General features: G+C 37.9%; 1 protein-coding gene and 1 long non-coding RNA gene across 9 annotated transcripts in view; one reads left to right on the forward strand and one right to left on the reverse strand.

Annotated features, from left to right (window-relative positions):
* Window positions 1-20907, reverse strand: part of FMR1 (fragile X messenger ribonucleoprotein 1) — a 38326-nt gene extending 17419 nt beyond the window's left edge. For all 8 annotated transcript variants that reach the window (XM_073013380.1, XM_007992906.3, XM_007992907.3 and 5 more), the window contains exons 1-8: window positions 20781-20907; window positions 11017-11069; window positions 7388-7481; window positions 4627-4698; window positions 4209-4357; window positions 2602-2695; window positions 2399-2515; window positions 58-228 (exon numbers count right to left, since the gene is read on the reverse strand). In XM_073013380.1, coding sequence (XP_072869481.1) covers window positions 58-228; window positions 2399-2515; window positions 2602-2695; window positions 4209-4357; window positions 4627-4698; window positions 7388-7481; window positions 11017-11069; window positions 20781-20831 — 801 coding nt within the window. In that variant the 5' untranslated portion in view covers window positions 20832-20907. The remainder of the gene's footprint in view (window positions 1-57; window positions 229-2398; window positions 2516-2601; window positions 2696-4208; window positions 4358-4626; window positions 4699-7387; window positions 7482-11016; window positions 11070-20780) is intronic.
* Window positions 20908-21167: 260 nt separating this feature from the next.
* On the forward strand, window positions 21168-23509 carry LOC140710729 (uncharacterized). Its single transcript, XR_012091830.1, has 3 exons — window positions 21168-21343; window positions 21574-21676; window positions 21961-23509. It is a non-coding gene; the product is annotated as an uncharacterized lncRNA (long non-coding RNA).
* Window positions 23510-24046: the final 537 nt, after the last annotated feature.

Raw genomic sequence — 24046 nt, forward strand, 5'->3', positions numbered from 1 at the left:
CTAGCTGAAATACTTGTTTTGGGGAAAAAGAAAAAAACTATGCAGCAAAGTATTTACCTCTCCATAAATATGAAATGTGCAGGTATCTTCATCTAGATCAATAGCAGTGACCCCAGGTACTTTTCTAGCTTGCTGAATATTAGCACCATGAGTACCAATAGCTAGACCCATCAGATCTTCTCTTACGATAAATTGTTCATGAAATCTCGAGGCAAGCTGTCTTGAACTCTGAAGAGAAATGCACGTCTGATAAATACACTTTATCAACTATCATGACAACTATATTGAGGCCAGCCATGTAAATTATCTTGACCCTGTATATGAGGGGTCCATAAATTATTAATAGTTTTAGTTAAAAACTAACAGGTTTTAGAAAATACCTCTCACAGCCTAAGTACTTTTTAGGTTACTAAAGGTCTATGACATTTTATGTTTTTGTTAATAGGAAAGAACTTATTGACATTTTCCAAGGTAACTGCTGAAAACTTATCTGCAAGGCTGCCTTAGTTAACCAATGACATCAACAATATAATAACTAAGAAGCAGGTCAAATGTTCCCCAATAAAAACCAGCTCACTCGGTCTGACAAACTCAATGTTACTTATTTAGGTAAAAAAAAATGTTTAAATATCATCTTTATAGAAAATTTTATTTGCTTCATTTTTATTAAAAGGTATCAGTATATATTTTCTGGAAATAGTGCTATTTTTCATTAGGTACTGTGGTCTAAACAGTCCGCTGTTGTGAAATGACATTAAAATGACACCTCCCTCAAAACCTAAGGAATCAAAAATTGTTGGTACAGTAAACTGAATAATCAAAAAATGTCAAAAATTAAAAACTTAGTAAGTAAGCATCTGAAAGCTAACATGAGACCAGAATCTGTAAGACCTTGTGATCTGGATCCACAAGTATGATGAGCACTTGTAAATATTCAGTGATGACGAAACTAAGTTACACTGACATCCCAAACTTGTGGATAATCACTGTCTTTAAATACCATTACCAAAATTTAGTGTTTAGTTCTAGCATGCCATTAATGAAAACCAAACGTATTAGTGGCTCATGTTGAAAAATGGGAATTTCTTATAGGAACATGTAAATCTCTTTAATATTAGTAGTGAACAAAGACAGACATGCAAACTAGTTTCTCATTGTTCAATAGACCTGATAATTTGAATGAATGAATATAACTAGTATAAATAATTTAAAAGTGCAATATCCATTTTTTTTAGAGTAATAAAATCTATAAAATAATTCTAGGACTTTTCAAGAAGTCATGTTTTTGGAGTCCTGGTTCATTAATCTGGTTCATTCTTTTTCATTGATAATTCACTGATAAATGGTTAGCCAAAAGTATAATAGATCATTTAAGAATAATTTCATGTTTAAGAAGAGGCATATGAGTATATTTTCATAATATTCACAATCAAAGTAAGGAGGCAGTTCTGGGCTAAAAGTTATGAGAGACTCACTAAAGAAACCACAAAATTGTGAACACAGGGACATCAAGAAAGAATGAGAGCAAAGACCAATGAAACAGCCCTCCATGGCCTTAAGAAAAAACAAAGTGGCAAAAGGAGATTAAACTATTCCTTCTTCTAAGAGTTAAGCATCATACATCAAGTTGGCAGGTGGCAAATTTCACAGGGTTTTTATAAGAACACAGTCTTGACTACCTTTTCTCTTAAAATGCAGTTTGGAACTCCTTTTTATCTTTACTATTTCAAATGTGTGGTGTTTTCCTTCTAATGAATAATGATGAGGAACTGTGGAATTTGACAGTAATATAGTAGAGCTGGCACATTCTTCTAAGATCCACTTAGTTTCTCTAGTAATGGATGGACGTACCAGATAGTTATCAATGAAAACAAATGTATGGTGATGAAAATTATTGGAGGATTAATAGAAGTAGATAAAATGCACCTTAAGAGACGAAATAGTAAGTTAGGGAAATAGCCTCTGGCGGGAATCTGAAGACAGGAGTTTTAAAGAATGACAACCAATTAGAATGAAGAAGTTCTATATCCTTTTAAACAAAGATAAACATACATAATGAAAGGAATATGATTAGATATTTAAATATTCTCTAGTATTTTTAATGACAACATGTTATATGGAAGAAGCATTGCCTCATTTTATTAGCGGCTTTGATAAACTTCTAGTAAAAGTGAAAGGACCAGAAGTCCCTTAATATACATAAGCTGCTGCTGAATTTTGAAACCTCAGGCATGGAAACTTTAGTATGATTATGCTTTGTATAATTTTCCAACTATAGAACCTAAGGAATTGTTAAGAAGCAGTAAATAAATAACAAGCTCCCCATATTCAAGTTGTAGAACGATACAGTTATCGTTCCCAGGTAGCCTTACAAGCAGTGCTAGGGAAAGTGACATACCTCCAGCTGCTTACTAGCTTCTTCATTTCTCAGTATCAGAGACAACTTAGTGCGCAGACTCCGAAAGTGCATGTCAATCAGCATATGCGCTCGCTTTGAGGTGACTTCACTGATGGACTAAATGATTTAAATTAACGACATTATTATTAAGGCAATTGCCCCAGACGAATTAAACTAAAAATAAACAACTCGAAAATGCTCACCAAAATGACAAGCTGATAATTTTCTGGATCATAAGTTACAGAAAAGGCACCAACTGCCTTTTTAAAGTCCTTATGTGCCGACTCTTTGGCACACCTAGAAATTAAAAAAAAAAAAATTTAAGTTGAATAATTACCAACTACTGACATAAATAAATGCAGATAGATTTACATGTGTAAGAATCATGGATTCATATTAAATTTGATTTACGTAAAATAAGCTATATCCATTTAGAAGCTTAGCTCCTTTTTCTGTATACCTCTGAAGTACAGCTTAGATTACCAAAGGAGACTTACTCAGGGGAACCACTCTACACTACAGGTTTCCTGATTTCAGTTACATACAAGTCAGTAGTTTTCTTAAGTCAACTATTGAAAACTTTTGGAGATAGCTACCTACAGGGTAACTGATTTCTTTCTTTTTTTCTTGTCGCAGGCCTTTTTTTTTCTCTTTTTTTAATTTTTAGTTTTTGTGGGTACATAGTAGGTATATATAGTATACATATATATACACACACACACATAGTAGGTATATATATTTATGGGGCATATGAGAGGTTTTGATACAGGCATGCAATATGAAATAAGCACATCATGGAGAATGGGGTAAGAAACTGCTAAACAACTTGAGGGAGAGAAGGAAACATGAACCAGAAGGCACAAAAATTTACACACAAACACAATCTCTAGAAAAGGGAGGATTTCTATGTATTCTGAACTGCAATTTAATGTTCAACAACATGTCCAAATCAAATGTACTGTATTCACTTGATAAAATCTGCAAAAAAAAAAAAAAATGCATCTCTTCTATAGTCTTTAATCATTATTCCAAATCAAGGATTGTAAGATGAGATGACTTTTTAAAGCTTCTTTGGCTCTACTTATTACACATTTATCTGAAAACATTTTAGGTAAAAGAGAAAAAAACAGGAGAAATTATTTAGTCTATAATTTAGTTTGTGACTTATGACAGAATTATCACATTTGTTTGATCCATTTTTATTTTTATTTTTATTTTTTTTTTTTGAGACGCAGTCTCGCTCTGTCTCCCGGGCTGGAGTGCAGTGGCCGGATCTCAGCTCACTGCAAGCTCCGCCTCCCGGGTTTACGCCATTCTCCTGCCTCAGCTTCCCGAGTAGCTGGGACTACAGGCGCCCGCCACCTCGCCCGGCTAGTTTTTTTTTTTTTTTTTGTATATTTTTAGTAGAGACGGAGTTTCACCGGGTTAGCCAGGATGGTCTTGATCTCCTGACTTCGTGATCCGCCCGTCTCGGCCTCCCAAAGTGCTGGGATTACAGGCTTGAGCCACCGCGCCCGGCCTGATCCATTTTTAAATCTTAGAATGAACAAAGTTAGTTTAGAAAACAAATGTACATTATGTACATCAGCCATGTGTGTAGCCAAGTAAGTTTAATCAAGTGCAAGGTTGCCTTGATTCTATAAGTAGGAAAAGCTAAATAAGTTTTTCCCCCACTGCTCTTGCAAACCAAACCATTTTTGCCAAAGTCCACCAAATTTAAAATCAATTTCTAGTATTTTAAAATTTATATTCTTTTAAACTAATTGCATATTACTTCCAAGTTCTCAGCATTTCTTGTGTATCAACTTACATTTGTCGTAAGTCTTCTGGCACATCCAGCTTGATCTTATGGAAAGTATCTTTTGTGGCAGGTTTGTTGGGATTAACTGATCTTAGACGTTCGATTGTGACAATTTCATTGTAAGTTGCATCACATGCTGCATATTCTATCACATAAAACTGAGAAATAAATAAAAGTCACTTCTAATTACAATTTTTAAAGTAAGAGTAAGAAGAGTAAGATGTTCTCCCTATTCAGTTATTTTAAAATAAATTATCTATGGGAAAAAATTTATAACCAACTGAAACATACTGAACACATAGTGAAAACATTTTAATTACTCAAAATTAGATATTACTTCAAAATAGAAATCCATATGGAAATGTACAACCTGGGTTTAAAAAAAGGAAATAGTATAAGAAAAAAATTTAAATAGGCATTTTCCTACCTCACCCTTTATCATCCTCACTTTAGCTAACCACCAACAGCAAGGCTCTTTTTCATTTGCTCTGGAATACACCTACACAAAAATTACAACACAGAATATTTCATGATTAACATAATTTTGAAATCTGCAGATTATCAGACAGCGAGGAAATTTTTTTAAAATGCCCCTAGGTGTCTTTAAAATCACGTCATGTATCTTTAACCAAATTGTAACCCTGTCTATGTACCCCTAGGCAGAGATACATAATCAGAAACTACCTGAGATTGCTTTGAAGCTCCTCGTAAAAATCAGTTTTCCTATATTTCTGTTCTAATTCAGCAATAGTTAGTGCTCTGAAAATAGACGCTAACACAACCACACTTTCCTTGGGTACTCAGCGAGTTACAAAAATGTATCTCAAAATGTATAAACTTATTTTTGTTTTATTCTAGTAACCAAAAATTGACTGAAAGTTACTGACCATGCCCTACTGTCTTGTTGCTTCGTCACTAAATAAGTAAGACCACTGAACATTCAGCCCACTAAGGACACCACTCTGGCATTCACATCTCCTGGAACTAAATGGACAGATCCTTGGTTACTCTCTGGTCTCCTGCTTCCTCTCCACTAAAACGGACAACTTCATGGTGGCAATCCTCTGGATATCACCTTCCTGGTCTGTCACACACTGCAGATCAGTTCTTCTAACTCATCTCTTTGGTGACCACTTTAAAGTTCACTTAAGACGTATAGCATGGAATCTTTCATGAAGACCCTAACAAATCAAGGTTAATAGGAAAAGAGACAATGGAGTATATATGGAGAGAGAGACAGAGATACTCAGAAGCAGAAAACAGAAACAGGAAAGACAAGGGAGATGAGGACATGAGGTCAAGAAAGGTACAGAGTCTAGGGGTGACAAGTGAGTAAAAGCTCGAACTTGCCTCCCTTTTACAACCAAAGTTAATGATCACACAATACAGTGACTGAATACAACTTAACATACCTTTCCCTCTTGTTTCCATCTTTCTCAACTACTCTAGCCAGAGAAATTACCTCAGCAAATTGGTGAGGTCATCCTAGCAATGGTATCTCATTGGTCCCCATTTGTCAAGTGACCAAGCAGGGGAGAAAAAGTCCCTTTCATCTCTCCATCAAATTCTGGGTACTCCTAATATAGACCAAAGACCTGGGCCTTGCCTTCAGAGAGCTTACAGTCTCCTGGGGAAGTGGACAGCTAAGTATACAAAGTGTTTCTGTTCCCTATTAAGATCCCTTGCAAAACCATGCCCAGCTGCTTAAACCTAGTAGAGATTGCTTACATTTTTGGAAAATAAATAACACTTTATCCTATGTCCACTTTAAAACTGTAGAGAGAAAAACACAGGCCTGGACATTGACAGACCTTCCCTGACTACTCTCTAAAACAGCAATCCTGCCCTATATCACCTTTCATTCTCTCGCTTTTTTTTTTTTCTTTGTTAAGACTCACATCTGTCACATTAGCTATCCTCACTGGAACGTGATTTCATCAAAGGCAGAAGATTCTGTCCTGTTTTTGCTACACCTTTACTACCTAGTGCAGCAAATAAGAATTCAAGCACCAGCCGGGCACAGTGGCTCACGCCTGTAATCCCAGAACTTTGGGAGGCTGAGGCGGGTGTATCACCTGAGGTCAGGAGTTCGAGACCAGCCTGACCAACATGGTGAAACCCCGCCTCTACTAAAAATATAAAAATTACCTGGGTGTGGTGGTGGGCACCTGTAATCCCAGCTACTCAGGAGGCCAAGGCAGGAGAATCGCTAGAACCCATGAGACAGAGGTTGCAATGAGCCAAGATTATGCCACTGCACTCCTGGGGAACAAGAGTGAGACTCCATCTCAAAAATAAAAATAAAAAAATAAAAATAAAGAACTGAAGGACAGGACTTAGAACCACTCTGCCTCACCTGCACAAATGTCTACTTAGCCACATCCTTCATACTACAAATATTCATGGAACGACAACTACTATTAACTAATAGTAAGGCATTATGTTTATTATCATGGAAAAAAGAGAGAAGCAGCTCAAAATGGAGTATGTGAAAGGATACAAAGGAGACAGGATACCACACAAACTATATGAGGCACTGTTAGTGCCTTAAATACAAAACCAATTTCTAATGGAGAAAGAAATTACAAGCACAACATTTCTGTTCACATGTTAGATCTCCATCGCACATTTTGGTCAAAGAGCTTAATGGGAAATAAGCAGGTAGTTCACGATATGCCCTATGAAAAAGAGATTTTACTAATATGTATTAACTAAAGCTTGTAGGTTTTTAAAAATACACCAAGAAGATTCACTGCTACTTAAAGAAATTCTAGTATATTACTCTTAGCATGATTTCTTTCCTGTGTAAAATTAATTTTCATAATCCATTTTGCTTACAACGGGGACACAGTTGTAAACAAACAACATATTCAAAGATTCAGAAATTAAGGGAAGGAGAAAAGAATTACTAGTGGGCAAAGGAACTTGAGGCAGTGACTTTCAAATATATGCTCTGAGTACTGCTCAAATAGCCAAATGTAAGCATCATGTATCATTTTGAATTATTAATGAGATGAGTCAGTCAAAAGCACATGTCCATTCCAACTGTAATTCTCAAAGTAATTTAAACAGTGTTAAAGACAAGGTATCAAAAAAAAAAAAAAAAAACCACACACACCACACACACAGATAAATTAAATAACCCCACTCCTTCAGTGCTAAATGACTTTATGGCAGGGAAAACTCACCTCAACTTCATCACTTTCATTTATATCTTTATTATAACCTACAGGAGGTGGGAATCTGACATCATGGAATGGAATCTGCCTTTCAGGCTGCCAGCTGTAAATAAGCAAACATACAATTATTTAACATGCTTTTCATGTTTAACTGAAACAGTGACCACTCTGCCATTAACTTTTGGTTAAGCGTGACCTCTCTTTTTCTACTTTCAAGAAGCAAAAGCTTTAAAATCATCAGTTTTTGCTAAGTGGGACATAATGGCAATATAGTAACATTTCAGCAAAGTCTGCATGCAGCACAGCAGCCTACTCCCGTTTGGAATATTTCTCTAAACACAATACAGCAATATTATGATTTTCAAAACAAGTCTTCTTTCCAATTTCAACTTCTAAGAGCTTTAAACATAAGTCCACAACAGAAATTTCCTTCAATATTTGAATATTAGTACCAGTAATTGTTAGTAATATAAACATACTTCCACTTGCAGAAGAATTTTAACCACATTCCAAGGACCACAAAAACTGTCCTCTAATTCCCAAGCAAAATGGGGCTGTCAGCATATTAGCAATTCACAACTCACTTTTCCCCCTTTAAATTTTAGATCCCACGAGGTGGTCAATTCTTGCTGTGGGTAGCTGGATGCTGATCAGTATGACGTTATCAGCATGCACTGGGATGGTGGGGTCTCCTAAACCACAGAAACCCGATGGAGACAGCCTATAGGAGTTTAAGTTGCCTATGTTTTTAAATTTAAAATGATATTAAACAACTCTGAAAGATACCAAATTATTTTTTATATCCATAAAAATACAAAATATTAGGGCACGGTGGCTCAAACCTATAATCCCAGAGCTTTGGGAGGCTGAGGTGGGAGCACTGCTTCAGGCCAGGACTTCAAGAGCAGCCTGGGCAACAAGGTAGGACCTCATCTTTACAACAAATTATTTAAAAAAATAAAATTAGGTGTGGTGGTATGTGTCTATAGTCCCAGCTACTTGGGAGGCTGAGGTGCGAGGATAGCTCAAGCTCAAGAGTTCAAGGTTACAGTGAGCGATGAGCATGCCACTGCACTCCAGCCTAGGTGACAGAGTGAGACCTTGTCTTAAAATATATATATATATTTTTATATATATAAAATATTAAAAGACAAACTTTGCAAAAACGCTGAGGATTCAACTTCCGGAGCAGTCACATCTGGGTTCTTTTTGGTGTTCTTCATTAGCAGATACTGAGATATGTTCTATGCATAATGTCGACGTTTTACCAAAGAGCTTTCTTAGTAAAATTCTATCGAGAAAAGTACTCGTTTTTGTTTAAAGAAGAGCTGTTATATAAGAGGGCAAATATTAAGTCAGAATTTGTGGAAATCTGATTAGGGCCTAAATTAACTAAACCCTCCTCTGAGTTATTATACATACTTAATAGATGTTACAGATTCATTGCTAAATTTGATTTTAAGGCATATAATAATGTATAATATAACTTCTTGGTTCCAAAGAAGAAATAATTATTTTAAGTGTATACAGATAAAAATTCAAATTCCTTATTAAAAAATGTGAAATATGAAAACAGCTTTATGCTTTATGGAAGGTTTAGGAAGCACCTAAAAACAAAGCACCTAAAACAATATGGTATCAGTAACAGGAGCTTCTTCCTGATTGAAAGGAAAGAAAGGGTAAATACAATCTGGCATTCTACAAAACACTGTTTTCGTTTTGTTTCTAACAGAAAACCAAAAAGGAAACACACAAGGAAGGGCAAAGAGATTACTTCGGTAGAGACCTATTAAATCCTATTGATGTGCTCAAACCCAGTGTTGTATCGCAAACATACTCCATGAACACAAGTTTAAAAATCAATGATCTATTTCAAACTCCCAGGATGACAAAGAGCTTGAAGAGAAACTTTCATGCACATACGGTATAGGAGATAAATAATTAGAAGGTCCAAAGAGGAAATAATTTTAAGTTTATGGTAGAAATCTGACTGAAAACCAAAAAGAAGTGATCTGATAAATCAATGTATAAACTAGACAAATTCTTAAATGCATAGAGGAAATGAGTGTTTGTTTAATACTTGAGATTATAGACTACGAAAAACTAAAAGAGTAGCAAATAAAGACAACTCTCCCTTTATGGGAAACAGCATTTACCTAGTGATGTAAGTAAACAGATAAAGTGTATAATTGTAAGAAAAAAATACCCTCCAAGTTATCAAAGATTCCTCTGTTGGTATGATGCTGTTGCCTATTGTATGGCCATGGATACATGAAACGGCAAAGAGACAAGTACTAAAACTTTTGGCTTTATGTGTTCAGGGAAAGGTATTCTATTATTCAAACTTGTATTTTGGTCTGTGATTATTAGTCCAGAGCCAGAAATAGGGTTAGATACTTTCAATCTTTTTATCTCTGTCCCCCTACATGTGTTTCAGGCATCTAAGGATACTACTTTGTGCTACTGCTAGCCAAAAGACTCTGCTAAGTTCAATTACAAAATTTGTTTTCTAGACACTGAAACACAGACCTGGTTTTAAACTATTATTTTTATTTAGAAGCAAGATGTGTGTATCTATTGCTCAGTATGCCTAGGTCACATACTACATTTTAGCAGACATAATCCACATATCATATAATTCATCAATTTAAATGTATAATTCGATGGTTTGTAGAAGGTTTACAGTTATGTGTAATAATTATCAGTCAATTTTACAACATTTTCATTGCCACATACACAAAAATCCTGTACTCTTCAGCTATGGCCTCCCTAACAGCCCCAGCACTAAGCAATCACTAATCTACTTTCTGTCTCTATAGATTTGCAGCCTGCTTTTGATATATTATTAATTTTCTTGGTACATAAGAGCCAAAAAAAAAAATAATAATAACTGTTAACCATCCATCAGAGTTTAGTAAAAATCCTAAGATCACAGCCACATCTACACTTTGACTAAGGAGTTTATATGTACTTTACAATCTTAAACAGCTACCCTGAAAATAGCCTTTATTAGCATTCAAAAAATTTAGTCAAGAGACTTGTCTTCTCCAATAAAATGTTAACATCTATACTATTGATGTTTTCATACAGTTAATATTCCTAGGCCTATGACTGTTTTTATTTCCTCATCTAGCAAAAGGGAGCAGAAAAGATCAGCTACTGTTATTGCTGAATATATGAAACACAAAAAAAATCAGATAATGGGTAAACAGGACTGTTTCCATAAAATATACTAGACAACTAAAACCATCAGTTTTAGATTTAATGTTAAAGAACTCACATACAGCTTTTTAGCAATACCCATGAATCCCTTCATTGCTATCTTTTTAAAATTTACAAATATTCCTATGCAAACTTCCAGTTACTAATACACAAGAATCTCTGGTTTCTTTCCTCACATTCAAGGTAATTAAGACGTAAGGACCAATATCATACAATAACGGACCTTCAGGTCATTAGCAGAAACAGTCATTCCATTAGTTTAATACTGAGTTGTTCAGAAACTTCTAAGTCAGTAACATGAAGATCCATTCCTGACAAGCACTCAAACTAGACTTGAATTTTTAAAAAATGACGAGTAGAATTAGCATAAAATATTAAAGAACCTCATCATTAAAATTATGTAATGAGACACTTACTTGTTTTCAAATGCAACTGTTATTGAATCTTCATGAACATCCTTTACAAATGCCTGTGTAAGAAAAAATGTTAAATTAACTTGTGAGCTTAAATATAGTTTTTGTTTCTAGTCAAATTTTACAGAGATACCAAACGTTTTATGTGTTTATGAATAAAACAGAACTTCAAATGAAGGTCAGTTTTTGAAGATCATTTACTCATTAAGCACATTTATATTGCCACCTTGTATGTGCTACACCCTAAAGACACAGATAGCTAAAACACTAAACAAGAAAAAAACTGCTGCATAGCCTTCAACATCTCAAAAAATAGACAAGTATACTGAAAATTACAATGTGGTGGTGAGTGCAAAGCTGGACGTACATTTTAGGATAGAATTACTGAAAACTAAGAAAATTGTTTCAGAACCATGTATCAGCCACATGTTGTAAACTACCTTTTTCTCCTTAAAATCTTAGAAGAATACCAATAGTCAATTATTAAATATAACCTCAAGTCTATATATATATATATATATACACACACACACAAATATACTAAACTTTCTTTAACAATCATATGCTGCAAACAACACTAAAAAGTCCAGTTACTAGAGTTGAATTAAGTTCTCAATCTCACAGGCACTTGTAGAAAAAATATATAAAGTCCAGAGGTTTAGATCTTTTAAATCTGATGACACAATTGTTAATAATCTACACAAAGACTGAACAAAATGGCCAATTATCAAGAATTCTTTAATCAGCATACTGTCCGTAATTTTACAAAATTAACCTTTTAATAGGTACAGAAAAGGAGAGTTTTTGTTTTGGACAATTAGAAGAATAGGACAAAGCATAAAGAAACCCAAAGGCTTTTTAACTTAATTCATTTTAAAAGGGCTTGGGGAGATTTAAGCTTCTTACTCAAATTTATTCTGTATGTGTTTCTCCCCTTCAGTGGTTTCTCCCTGCCTGCAGGACCACAGCCAAACTTCTTCTCCGGCCATAAAAGGCTCTACAGGAGTTGTCCTCCCCAGTCCCACCACTTCTCCAACTTTATCTTTCACATCCTTAGAGTTTGTGACCCAACAATGCTAAACTACTTGTGCCATACTCTGTAGTTTCTGGGCCTCTCTCCATTCCTTCTTTACTAGTTCTTCCCCTCTTTTTACATAGCTATCTCTTATTGTTCTTCCAGATTTCAGTTCAGATGTCATCTTCAATGGGAGAACTGAGAAGTCTAGGTTAAATTCCTGCCCTCTGCATTCTCATAGCATCCTATGCTTATCCCTACAATAAACTTACCCCACTCTATTATTATAGCCCATTTTCTCACTAACAGTAAGTTTCCTGAGGGTGGTGTCAGGTTTTACTTCATTTATGGTCATACTGCAGAGTGCCTAGTATGAACTCAGTGAGCAGTTATCAAATAGATCATTGCCTAAGAGGTTCCTATCCCAGCCTTAGGGAAAAGGTATGTGTGTGGGTGATGGCGGTAGGTTAATAAGACAAAGGAAAACATACTGAAGAAGGTGAGGTTCCTACTGACCCCTTAAAGGATAAGGAAGTATTAGGTAAACAAGAGAGGAGGATGGAGAGGCATTCCACTAAGCCTAAGGGGCAGCAGGCATAAAGGTTTAGACAGTGAGAAACAGCTGGGTTGTGGCAGAAATAATAAATCCTTTGTCAACAAAGAAGCCAAGACAATTCAATGGGGAAAGAATAGTGTTTTCAAAAAATGAAGCTGGGACAAGTGGATATCCACATGCAAAAAGAGTACGTTTCAACCTTTACCTCACACTACATTAAAAAAAAAAAAAATCAATTAATATACATCAAAGACCTAAATATAAGAGCTAAAATTATAAAACTCTTGGGAGACAACACAGTAGTAAATCCTCATGACACTGAATGTCTGATACGCATAATGGATAGTGAGACGATAACTGGTTCGGATTAAGACCATTCTCTAACTTCTGTGTCCTCAGGAAATGGCATAGTTCCTGGTATATAGAAGATGCCCGATACATGTTTTTAAAAACAAATGGTTCAATGCAGATGTCTTGTTAAACAAACATGTCTGTCTTCAAAGGCCTGAAATAAAAAGATTCTTTTAAAAAATGAAACTTCCCAAAATATCAAATTAAAGCATACGGAGTGAAGCATTAATTAGCTGCTCTTAAGAAAAACTATGGAAGCTGAGATGAGGCCCTGGAAAACACTGATAGAGAAGCAACTTAAGCAACTTAACAGAGATACCAAGCTTCTTCAATAATGCTTAAATAAATAAAAGTAAAGCTACGCTAAAAGAAAGCTTCCTTATAATATCAAGGTGGACTATAATGGCATCCATATGTTGTGCTATACCCAACGTGGCTAAATAATTATTTTTAAGTTAAGCATGGGTATATATCCTTATAGTTACTGGTTCAAAAGGGGAGAAATCAACATTTTCTTACGATTTTGATCTTGGTTATTTTTACTCAGCTATATTTAAATGAACAATATTTTCTACAGCATATTTTGAGAACTCTAGCTTAATACTGCCAATGATACTTTAGAATTATTAGATTTCATAAGGGTTCATGCCCCAGTGCTTCAAGGGATTGTCTGCTGCACTATTACTTCAACAGAGAGGCCTAATTTTGAGTTAGGTTGCAGGAACTGGTCACTCTTAGGCTCTTATTTCTATAGGTCATAAAAATTATGGAGAATGGGAAAGAGGATTCTCCTGGCCCCCATTTCTCCCTTGTCTTTACAGGATGGCTAATAACAAATTAAGTTTGGTTTTTGGGGGTGCTATTAGATTACTAACTAAAATTAAGACACCTATTAGGAAGTAACTGATCCCTTATTTACAAAGAAGGGCCAACGCTTCTGTGTTCATCCTTGTCTAAAGTTTTATAATGTTTATACATCTTGGCAGTAATTAACATTAGTTCCTTACTGTATACTACATGCTAAAAATGTTAAGTCCTTTAACCAGCTATTAGAACCCTGTTACAGCTAGGTAAAGAAATGTTCTAAGTAAATCAAGTATCTATCCAAGACTACTGCCCTTGTCTAAAACTATGCTATCTGCCATAGTAGCCACAGGTCATTTGTGACTACTTACATTAAAATTAAATAAAATTAAAATCAGTCTCCAATTCACTCTTGCCACATGTCAAGCGCTCAATAGCCACATATGGCTTAAGGGCTACTGCAGTAGACAGAACCGATTTAAAACATTTATAAATGTTGGAGACTGTTTTCAGACTCATCATAAAAGCACTATAATATCAGCCTTATTACTACATTGTTATATTTTCCTTTTTTCTCTTTGCCTAAAAGTTATTGCCCAGTTGAATCATACTTATTCACCACATTTGCTTACTTCCTAAAATCAAATATTCTCTCAAAGGAGGAAGATCTGCAAGTGCTGTGACCATTCAAAAAAAAAAAATAAGAAAGAAAGAAAGAAAAAGCTTTTGCAGGCTCTGAATGCATTTCCAGATGTAGTGTCAGAAATGGTTTGAATAATCATCGGGGCCCAAGAGGGCCACTGCCTTTGAGTTAATAAGGCTTATCTGTAAATGGATGCTTGCATGACTTTTTCAAAATCAGTCATTTTAAGTGAATACAGAAGGTATATAATACCTTTGGCTGGTGCTTTAATAAGTGGAATAAAAGAAACTCATAGGTTGCCTTTGGTCTACACTTGCGTGAAAGACAAATACCTCCTGTTAATTCTAAGGTCTTTCACTAAATCTTCATTCCAACAAGGTTCCATCTTCCTGTTTCTCATCATAGTTTTTCCAATAGCCCCCTTTGGGCTCTATCTTTCCCCTTATCCACCACTTACCCACCCACAGATACACTCATACCTTTCTTCTTTGGCCATCTCCAGAGCACTATCATTCCACCTATCACCACCTTGGAAAATTGCATTTTCCTGTGATCTCTACCTATCAGGCAAAGCTGATGTCTGTAGAGAAGGCAGGCTGAGGAGGTTCCTGAGAGGTTTCCAAAGGTAGCAAATTCAATGAATTTGAAAGAACACACAGGGGAATTAAAGTGTATTGCGTGAGGGCTAGGGCTCTTGTTGGAGTCAGTGTACTTAGTGGTTAACGGTTTTGCTGCGAATCAGACCTACGTTCGAAATCTTGGCTCTAACACGTAATAGCTGTGAGACTCTCACCAAGAAGTGATCTCTGGACCTCAGATTCCTCATCTGCAAATAAGGAACTCGACCAGTCTCCCTAAGACTGTTGTGGGTAATGAAATTACACACATGGGGGGCACCAAATAAATGAGAGCTAAAGTAGAGAGCGTCATATTTTATAAGAGATGCAGAATCATAAATGCTTTTGCATTTGGAAAATGTACATTCCAACAAAAGCACGCTTAAAAAAAAAAAACTTTAAAAATTGGGGTAGAAAAAGAAAAGAACGTTTCCACAAAGATACTTAATACTAAAAGGTTATTTAGAGTTTGGGAAGAAAAAAATGTGATGAAAATCTTGGGGTTTGAGAAAGGTGATAAAGTACAGTTTAAAAGAGATACAGGTTCTTCATCAGGGTGAATACACAGGAAATAAATCATTAAGGGGTCCCCAATTTACTGGCAACTGGGCCAAAGAGGTAATTACAACAATCATATTTACGAAAGTATGTAAAGCCTAGTGCTATCCATTCACACATTCTATTACCAGGACTGATAAAACAAAAACAGAAAGTCCATCCCTATTTGGGTAAACTCTCCCCAGCAACATCTCACATTCCCTCCCTTAGTAAAGTATCTTACAAACAGGAACCATTGCTCACAGGAGAGGATACTGTGTATTAAAGTTTCCATGTACACCCGACCAGCAATGAACACAACTACAACATCATCAGTAAGCTTCCATCATTTACTGAAGGCAGAACATGTAGTGCTATGGTAATTCTCGTTAGGAAAAACTTACAGCATTGTAAAATATCCCTCCTAAAGAAAACCTGCCGGAGGCCGGGCCCTGTGGCTCATGCCTGGAATCCCAGCACTTTGGGAGGTTGAGGCAGGTGGATAACTTGAGATCAGCCTGGCCAAGATGGCGAAACCCCATCTCTACTAAAAATACAAAAAATAGCCGGGCATGGTGGCACATGCCTGTAATCTCAGCTACCTGGAGGGCTGAAGCATGAGACTGGCTTGAACCCCAGAGGTGGAGGTTGTAGTGAACTGAGATCCCACCACTGCACTCCAGCCTGGGCAACAGTGAGACCCTGTCAAAAGAAACAAAGAAACAAACTAAAGAAACAAAGAAACGAACTAAAGAAACAAAGGAATGGAAAGGAAAGGAAAGGAAAGGAAAGGAAAGGAAAGGAAAGGAAAGGAAAGGAAAGGAAAGGAACGGAGGAAAGGAAAGAAAGGAAGGAAAGGAAAGGGAAAGGGAAAGGGAAAGGGAAAAGGAAAAGGAAAGGAAAGGAAAGGAAAGGAAAGGAAAGGGACACCAAGAAAGAAAACGTGCAGGAGACAGGATAGGGACATAAGAAATGTGATAAAAGTATGATGCAAACCCAAGGCTTCATATATAAAGCAAGTTATCATTTTGTCCCCATCCCCCCACCCCGTTGTATGGGGACACTAACAACATAAAAGAATAAACAGAGACAATAAACCTCATCAACAGTCCTTCCAACCATACCACATGTCCAGGACTTCATATAGGCATCTGCTACAAATTATGAGAAAAACACATTCTGCTTCATTCTGACCAAAAGACAACAGAGACATGTGCAAAGAAAACATTATGAAATTAGTTATTAATTTTTCTTGTGTGTATGTATTCTAACTTTTGAATACTTCAGTTTTATGAGTTCCCAATATAACAAAGGCAAATTTCCTAGCAGGGTCAAAGATTTCTAACCTTATCTTTCCTTAACAGGCATCCATATGAAGAAGTACAGTGTCAAGGTTCAAGAGCTAATAACAAGAGAAGCTGGCACATAAACTGAATTATTTCATGATGGCTTTGTATTAACAGTAAAAAGTCATAATATAACATTGTAACTATAGTTATAGGATGCTAAGGCAGTGTTATAGCACAAAATACCACAAATCAAAGACCACAATGAAATTGAAAACTGAGCAGGAAATCAAACCAATTTCTTCAAGCTAAATTTCATCATTTCAGGAATTCAGAATCCTGACCCTTAATGGCCCTGAAACTTGGTAGTTAAGTCACTTACCTAACCTCTCTGTGCATCATTTAAAGAATGAGAATAACAACAATACATCAAATAAAGTATCAGAGGTAAAGCACCTAGAACAGTGCCTGGCACCTAGAAAGTACTCATCCCCTGTTAACTATTATTATAATCACGATCCCAATCTTCTCAGGAAGCACATTCCTACAGTGGGCAGAAATCAGAAACTCCAGTAATATACCACTGAACGTTGCATCTAATTAATAATTTGGAGGTTATCAGAATATTTAATATGGAGTTAGAAAAAGCACAGTTCAAAAGGGGAAAAATGATGCAGCCACGAAGATCCTAAAAACTAAAAAGGGCAATTAGACTCTAGGAAGGAAAAAAAAATGTGGTTGACCCCAATAATTCACTTCCTCGAAGTACAGAATAACACCTTTATGCAAAGTTATCTCAAAAAACTTCAGAGAAACCATGAGTGCAAGTTTATTTACACTTTACACAAGTTGATTTATAAACTTATAAATTTACATACCTTATGCAAGTTTATTTGTAGCAAAACTGATTTTACTACATTTCAGCTATGCATCTGAAATGACACGTTAGACCACTAATATCTTCATTAAAAATATCCTTTTGATTGTACACTTCACCATATTTAGCTGCTAGCTGCCATAATACTACTAACCAAATGAAAGTCTGTCCTCAAACACTGAACTTAAAAAATAAAGTATAATCTAACAATAAAATTACAATCAAGTATAATTATACCATATTACAATAAGGAATCAGAAATCAGAGGCTGTATTTTCAGAAAACAAAAAAGGTTTGTATCTTATGTCTCCAACATGTGATTTATCCATCTTCAGTAATTTTCATACTAGTACACAAAACCTACAAATCTTAGGATTAGGGCATTCATACTGGAATGATACGCATTCTACATTTAAAATGGAGTTAATTCATTACCATTCTCAACACATCAAAACTTCTAGTCCAAAGAAAACAAATTATGTGGGGCAGATGCACCTAGAATAAAGACTTTATTTCATCATTATTCACTTGGAAAATACTTTGTAAAGATTTTATGAGGTGTAAGTCAAAGTGTCTTCATATCTTAACACCTGCAGGGCACTGTAAAGTGGTACACGTGACCAATTATTTCTAAGTCAAACAAATACCTAAGCATAAAAGTAGTGGCTCTGGTGATTGCTAAATCTAACTTTTAAGTTTTTAAGAATAAACACCAGAAGATAGAGAGATGTCCTTGGAAATATGGTGGTTATGTCAGGCAAATCAAAGTTTGAATTCAATTATACTCAAGTTGTTTGTTTAGTTTTTAAAGTTTTTCTATCAATTTGATGAACAAGGTTCCTATTTCTTTTTCCATAAATGTAACACTTCTCCACAGCAGTTCATTTTTAATTGGTTTATATTTCACATCTTTCCTGTCCATCCCACTGGACAAGTAACTCAGCTTTACTTTTTAAACTCACAGCAAAATTATAAGTCATATAAAAATTGCAAGCTTTTTTGTTACAGAAACTATTTTTCCATCAGTACAGACCATTTGAGATTTTCTTAGAAATCAAACTTAATTAAATAAACGTAACAGCAATTTATCTGACACACACTTGATCAAGTATTACATTTCTCCTCAGGGAACTAAGGGGCAACCAACCTATTCTTCATTCACCTTCAAGTTAAACAACTTCGTTACAAAACGAAACAAAAAAGGAGGAAATTAATAGCAAAATAGGAGGTATCTCTTATATTCCAGTCAGTTTGCAAGCAAAATCACTGGAGCAAATCATAAGTTGCTGGAAGAGAACAATAAGTACTTCAAGGCCATAATGTGCTACTTGCCCTCTGTGGTAAGCAAACTTTAGTGGCATCCAATCTAAGTTTATATCACAGATCAATCAAAACCTTGCTTAACCATTAACCCTTACTCACACATATATATGTATATGTATTATAGTTATTAGTGCCAGAAATCTAGTGACCAAAACCACTAATCTAGGACCCTGAACGATTCTACGCAAACTCACCAGAAGAAATTATCGATCAATGAAATTAAAACTTCGCAGAGTCAACTGAAACAATTTTATATTTATGAGAGTGTTAAGAACATAAACGTGGGGTTACCTTTTGCCTCCTTTTACAGCAAAAGGTTTTAACTCTGTGCTCAAAGTATGGAACGGTTTACATACTCTACTCATTTATGAAATATACTGATCTCCAAATGTCTTCATAAAATTGGTAAACACAGAATAAAGTCAATTGTTTATTTTCCTATAGCCAAACGTGTCCTGTTTGAAATATTCAAGTCATTCTATAACACATTTAAGAATTGTGCTGGCCACTGGTAATAGCTATTTTCCAGGCTTCCTTCCACATGCACCTTCTATTGCCAAAATACTGTAGTAAGGTGGGATATTATTTCAAGAGGTTATAGACATTCAAAAGGAAATGAGAATCTATAGATTAATAGATCTACAGCAACTACGTACCAACAAACGCACAACTGCTACATCAAATTTGTAAATCTTTTTTAAAACTGAAAGGTGTTAGTTGATCTGCAATGGTGTAACTTTATAAAGTACAATAAACCCATGAATGCCTATATAAAGCCTCAACAATTCAGTACAATTCAGTCCACTGCAACACCACAAATTCAAAGGAAATGTGGTCAAGTTCTTAGGGGCACAAAAATATTTTCGCTCAGTTAAAAAAAAAAAAAGCCCTATTTATAATATACTCTCAGTTAATTTCCTGAAGTTTCATGGCATATATTTAGGTCTTTGGAAACTTAAACATACACACAAGATTTTTAAGTAGCAGAGTTGCTAATGGTTTTAGACGCTGAAGCATGTGCATTCCTGAATTTATCCCGTTTAACAAAAAGGGGGGCGCGAATATTCACGATGATCAACTTCTTCAATGCATTGCTGGGCCATGTTCTGAAACTTTTGGTTCTAAAATCTCCTCCGAAATCCACAAAGAGAAGCCACTAAAAATCAGTTGCCATTGTGATTCGGTGCCGACTACCGCTTCTTACTACTCTTTCTTCACAGCCCTCGCCCAGAACAGTGGAGCTCTCCGAAGTCCCAATGCTAGACCGGAAAAGAGAAGCCAAAGGAGACCTGAAACCCTCTTGGCGCTGCAGGAGGCGGTCCGGCTGAAGCGTCCCCCGCTCCTCCACAACTACCCACACGTCAGGCCCGGATCCCGCTGGGAGAAGATATTTAGGAAAGGAGGAATAAGCCGTCGCCGTCACTTAGCGCCGATTTCGGCCCTTCCCGCCCGGCTCTAGTACCTGCCGCCGGCCCTCGCCCATCCCCATCTCACCCCGGCGGGGCTCGGCGCCGAAAGGGAACCCTCTCCTCGCTGATCTCTCATTCCGATAGGCGCTAGGGCCTCTCGGACTCGGAGCGGGGCTCGAGGGTCTTCCAACAGGCCCCAAGTCCAGTCCTTCCCTCCCAAACAACATCCCGCCGAGCGTGCCCTGGCACGGCGCTTGGGAAGAGGGCCCCGGGCCTGCCTCCCGCCGACACCAAGAAGAAAAGGGAGGGAAGGAAGGGCGAAGATGGGGCCTGCCCTGGAGTCAAGTACCTTGTAGAAAGCGCCATTGGAGCCCCGCACTTCCACCACCAGCTCCTCCATCTTCTCTTCAGCCCTGCTCGCGCCGGGAGCCCGCCCCCGAGAGGTGGGCTGCGGGCGCTCGCCGCCGCCGCCGCCGCCGCCGCCGCCGCCGCCGCCGCCGCCGCGCTGCCGCACGCCCCCTGGCAGCGGCGCCTCCGTCACCGCCGCCGCCCGCGCTCGCCGTCGGCCCGCCGCCCGCTCAGAGGCGGCCCTTCACCGGAAGTGAAACCGAAACGGAGCTGAGCGCCTGACTGAGGCCGAACCCTCGGCCCGCTGCGCGTGTAAACACTGAAACCCCGTCACGTGATCAACGCTGTTCCCTCCCCCAGCGGGCTCAGCCCCTCGGCCCCGCCCTCTCTCTTCAAGTGGCTTGGGAGCGAGCGCATGCGCGCTTCTGGGAACCGGCCGGGGATTCGGGTCGAACGTCAGACGCGCGGGCCGGGCGTGCGCGGGCTCGGCGGAGGGCGGGAAGGCTGAAGGGCGGTGACAGGTCGCACCGCCTCGCGAGGGTCGGAAAGCCCATCTCTGCAGAGGTGCACTCAGTGGCGTGGGAAATCAAATGCATCCGGTTATCCCAGTTCGGCCTCGCTAGGATTCCCGGGGGATGTCTGGTTTGGTTTGGTTTGTTTCAAAGTAGCGGAGAGCCCGACTGAGCGGGAGGTGGAGTGGAAGGCGAGAATAGGGGTGAAGGATTAGACAGAAGAAGACTTTGAACTAGGAACGGTGGCAACCAGGGTGACCCAGGCTTTTGTGACCTGTAGAGGCAGAGGGTGAGGAGTCACGCCCTCTCTCACCAGATTTTGGGTGGCCCTGTGGAGACACCCTGTGCCCTTTAAGGGACATGGATTGAGTCAGGACCTCAAAATGTTAGCCTTTCCTCAGACCCAGCTTTGACCCACGTACTCACCTTTCCTCAACTAATTTTCATACTTTCACTTGACCATATATTTTTGAAAAATTGGGTTAAGCACTTCAGGTTCATTTCTGCCCCTACTCTATGTGCACCCTGTACCAGAGGGTGGGGTGAACACGTGTGTAGCAGTCATGCGTCCTGTCTACAGGGGCCAATGCACCTACTTGCAACCCTTTACCTTCTACTGTGAAACAAACCTCAACTTTTTCTTATTCCTGTTTTGCACTGTGCTTATAGCTGCCTTAATCCATGTTCCCTTCGGGATGCTGGTATCCAACTGAGAAGTTTATGTACCTATCATGTGCCAGGCACTGTGCTAAGTGCTAGCGAGAAGTCGGTGAGCAAAACAGAAAAGAAAAAAAAAAAAAAGAAGAAAAGACTGCCAGCATTGAACTTAGAACCTAGCAAAGTAGATGGACATAAATCAAATTATCAGACAAGTAAATGAGGAGTTGCAGCTGTGATAAGGGATATGAAGAATAGGTGCTTCCATGATGGCGGAACATGACCCAGTCTGGGGTGGAGAAGGGGAAATGATCCCAGCTGGAATATGGCAGGTGAGAGTTAACTGGTAGCACTGCGTTCGCTGAGGCAGGATGACCTGCCTCAGGCAGTTGCCCCAGAATGAGAGGATGTTGCTGCTGGTGGAACTCCAGCTTTAAAGCAGTGGTTCTAGGGCCACATTCCTCAAGGCCATAGTAAACAGGAAAGACCTTTTGGACTAGAGTCTTTGAAGTAGTCACATGAGGCCAAGACCCCAAGAGGGCTGAAAGAGAATCTCATCAGGCTGAATGGGAGCAGAGCATTAGCTGTAACTCCAATGTATTATAGTAAAAGGGTACATATTGATTAGAATGATTATACCCCTCCAAGTGTAAGATGTTGTTCAATTTACCCAGGACTTAAAAATATGTCAACTCTTCACAACCATTTTTACTACAAGCCACACTCAACCTGTGTTGTTCCCTGAACCTGTGATGCACTTTCATCCGTTCATGTCTCTACATATCCTTCCTGGGCCCCGTAGAGGCCCTACCCCTTAAGGTTTTCAGCTGGATTCCCATTAGCTAGTTATTTTCTCTCAGGTACAGAGAGTTAATTTTGCTCTTCAATATTCAGCACATTGTCATATCAGTCCCTACAAGGTCCTTGTTTATATCATTTTATATTTTTTATATTATTTTTTCCTCATCTTCCTCAATCCCCACTCATTCTTCTAGACACAAACTGCAATGTGTTTGATAGAGATTCTTGATAATTTAAGACAGACAATATTTTGTTTATGCTTCTTGCGTTTACAGAGATGGTATTGGACTGTAAATCTCTCTTTACAACTGTTTTACTCAACACTCTGTTTTTGAGCTATACCCACATTGCTGTGTGTACACCTAGTTTGCTACTGAGTATGCCAGAAATTGTATTCATACATATCCCTACTGATCGGGCATCTAGGTTACTGCCAACTCCCTGAGGTCATACTGTGGTGAAAACCCTTGTGAATGTCTTTACAAACCTTTGCCAGAACTTATTTTGTGCTCTTGTAGAACTTTGTGCATACCTAAACTGCTTGGCATATAGCAGGGACTCAACAAATGTTGAATACCTCTACTATGATGGTTAGTGTACCAGAATAATTTATTTATATTTCTGTTTTCCTTATTGGATTATTAGTACCTTCCAGACAGGGCAAATGTCTTTTCTATTTTTGTGTCCCTGGCACATTAAAAGTGGTTGATTTCAAGGTATGTCCAATGAATGAATAAATACTTATCCTCACTGCCAGTACATACTGCCACTTAGTCTTGACCACATGACTCTCAGTCTCAGCCTCACTCTGATCTCTAGCTTTTGATATTTCTCCTTTCAAGATAGCTTACCTGAATTCAGACACTGAGCTCAGGCCTGCTCATGAGCCTGCTCATGAGCCTGCTCTTCCAAAATCCTCTCTCTCTCTCTCTCTCTCTCACACACACACACACATTCTCTCTCTCTCTCTCTCTCTCTTTCTCTCTCTCCCTGCCTCCCTCCTTTCTCTCATTACAGGCAGCTCCTGCCCTCCAGTTCATTGCTCAAGCCTAAAACTGAGACGTTTTGACCTTCTTTCACGCATCAAATCCATCAGCAAATCATTGTAGAATCCAGAATCTGTTTCTCATCATTTTCTCAACTAAAACCATAGTCCAAGCTTCCATTCTCTTACCTGCATTATGGCAACAACTTCTTTGCTGGTATCCCTGCAGTCACTGTTCACTGTGGTCCTCTCTCTGACAGTTCTCAGCACAGAAGACAGAATGACCCTGTTCAGGTGTCAATCAAGTCACTC

Source organism: Chlorocebus sabaeus, chromosome X, assembly GCF_047675955.1.
Source record: "Chlorocebus sabaeus isolate Y175 chromosome X, mChlSab1.0.hap1, whole genome shotgun sequence".
In the NCBI taxonomy this organism is placed as follows: domain Eukaryota; kingdom Metazoa; phylum Chordata; class Mammalia; order Primates; family Cercopithecidae; genus Chlorocebus; species Chlorocebus sabaeus.